We start from the raw sequence: 2,361 nt of genomic DNA on the forward strand, positions 1-2,361 counted from the left end.
GTCTCGAACTCCTGTCCTCAGGAAATCCACCACCTTGACCTCCCGAAGTGCTGGGATTAAAGGCATGAGCCATCGTACCCAGCATATTTTTCTTTCAAACTTATAAATAGAAGGATAAAGAAGAGAAAGTGAGAGAGCGAGTGAGAGAGAACATGGATAAAGGGCACTTGAGTGTAGAGCCTGATGCTGTTTTATAAATGTATAACCATCATCCGGGTCAGGATATAGAACATTTCCAGCAGCCCAACTGTGTTTTTGTGAACACAAATCAGAGCTCATGTGAAACAGCTAAACATATACATTAATGGGCCACGTGCTGCCAGATAGCGCCTAACGAGATCTGCTAACATAGGTACTGTGCTGTCTCCTCAAACGCTATGGTTTCCAGAGCCCAGACGAAGGGATGAGGTGATTGTACGGGAGATAAGATTCTGAAGCCCAGCATTTGAGATGATTAATGAGCCCTGGGCTGCTGCTCCAATTTAGTCTGATATGAAGAGAAGAAAAAGCTGTGGTTAAACTCTCCCTGTTCCAGCCTCACCACTACGTTGCTCCGTAATCTCAGCCAGGTGAGAATCAAACTCCAGGGAGCCGTAGCGGGGGTCCCCACCCCTGCTACACTGCTGCTAGAGAACCATCTCTCAACAAAGTAAAGAGGGATTTCCGAAGTGTTACCTGGGGACCCAGAATGCTGCCTGGAAGCACCTGGGGCTTGGGGTCGGGGTAGGGGGGACACTCATTCTCCCTAGCAGGTGTTCTGGGACCTCTGCAGCCCACTGCCTTTGAGGACGTGGGCAAAGAGGCCTGGGTGGCCCGGTTAGGAGGGCAAAAGTGCCAGATGGCCAGGCAGGTGTTCTGGCTGACTTAACAACCTTATCAGATGCACCGTGGGGCCCAGCCTCCAGCAGACAGTAATGATTTGTGAAGTTGGCAGGGGAAGGCGTCCCACTGCCCTTTTCCCTCCTCCCTCCTCTTCAACATGCCCCATGTTGGTGAGAGGGCATCAAGTGGTTTGCAGCAGCTGACTATCCCTCTGCCCCTGTCATGCCAGCTTTCTGGCAGAGGCTGCTGGCCAGCTCCCTAGAAGGACCTTGGGTGCCCGTCTCCCAAGCTTGCCATGTAGAGACTGGCAGGGGAATGGACTCTGGCAAGTCACCCTGCTGGCTAGCCACGTGGACAGATTCCTGGGAGCTGCCGGGTGATTGAGCTTACAGCGGTCACACTGAATGGCACCGGCATTCCCAGGCACCCACACTCGGACGGCTCTGGCCTCATGTGCGGGACCCCGGCCTCCGGCATTTTAGTTTTGTCTCATCGGAGATGCTCAGTGGGGTGGAAGAAAGACGAGTAAATCTGGGTGGCCTCACCCATAGACGAGGTGGCCAAGCTCCATGACTAATGCTAGCGTAGAGACTCTCCTAAGATTCCCACATTTTTCTTTCTAACCTAATTCCCTTCCTCATCCTTATGCTCCAGTCAAACTGAAGACAAGGACTCCCCTTGTTCTTGCTTGCGTCTCCTCCCCTCACCCCGCAGCTCCAGCACCTAGCCAGGTGACCTTTGCATGGAAGGTGTTCATATAAAGGACTTACTGAGCTGGATTGAGTTTAGCAGAACACAATGTCTCCGAGCTGCAGAATGAAGGCAACATAATTTGTCCTCACTGAGACAGCGTCCATGAATGACCTTGTTTTGAGGGAGAAGGGAAATAACAAGCAGCTTGAAAACATTTTTCTAAACCTACCATTTTTTGCTGTTATTCGTGTTTTAAATTTTACATTAAAAAAAAATTTTTTTTTTGGAGACAGAGTCTTGCTCTGTCACCCAGGCTGGAGTGCAATGGTGCGACTCGCCTTTCTGCAACCTCTGCTTCTTGGGTTCAAGAGATTCTCCTACCTCAGTCTCCTGAGTAGCTGGGATTACAGGCGTGTGCCACCATGCCCTTCCAATTTTTGTATTTTTCCTGTAGAGACGGGGTATCACCATGTCGGTCAGGCTGGTCTCAAAACTACTGACCTCATGATCCACCCACCTCAGCCTCCCAAAATGCTGGGATTATAGGTGTGAGCCACTGTGCCCGGCCACTTTTAAAATTTCTAATATTTATTGATTTATTTTGGGGATGGAGTCTCGCTCTGTCGCCCAGGCTGGAGTGCAGTGGCAACAGTCTTGGCTCACTGCAACCTCTGCCTCCTGGGTTCAAGCCATTCTCCTGCCTCAGTCTCCTGAGTAGCTGGGACTACAGGCACGCGCCACCACACCCGGCTAATTTTGCTTGAACCCAGGAGGCAGAGGTTGCAGTGAGATCTTGCCACTGCACTCCAGCCTGGGCGACAGAATGAGACTGTCCCAAAAAGAAAA

At 51.0% G+C, this 2,361-nt stretch overlaps 1 protein-coding gene across 1 annotated transcript in view; it reads right to left on the reverse strand.

Moving 5' to 3' along the window:
* Window positions 1-1,299, reverse strand: part of LOC108287576 (60S ribosomal protein L13a-like) — an 11,595-nt gene extending 10,296 nt beyond the window's left edge. The window contains exons 1-2 of the mRNA XM_037730495.1: window positions 1,213-1,299; window positions 542-626 (exon numbers count right to left, since the gene is read on the reverse strand). Coding sequence (XP_037586423.1) covers window positions 542-626; window positions 1,213-1,299 — 172 coding nt within the window. The remainder of the gene's footprint in view (window positions 1-541; window positions 627-1,212) is intronic.
* Between the last annotated feature and the right edge of the window lie 1,062 nt (window positions 1,300-2,361).

This window comes from Cebus imitator, unplaced genomic scaffold, assembly GCF_001604975.1.
Source record: "Cebus imitator isolate Cc_AM_T3 unplaced genomic scaffold, Cebus_imitator-1.0 Scaffold348, whole genome shotgun sequence".
Classification (NCBI taxonomy): Eukaryota; Metazoa; Chordata; class Mammalia; order Primates; family Cebidae; genus Cebus; species Cebus imitator.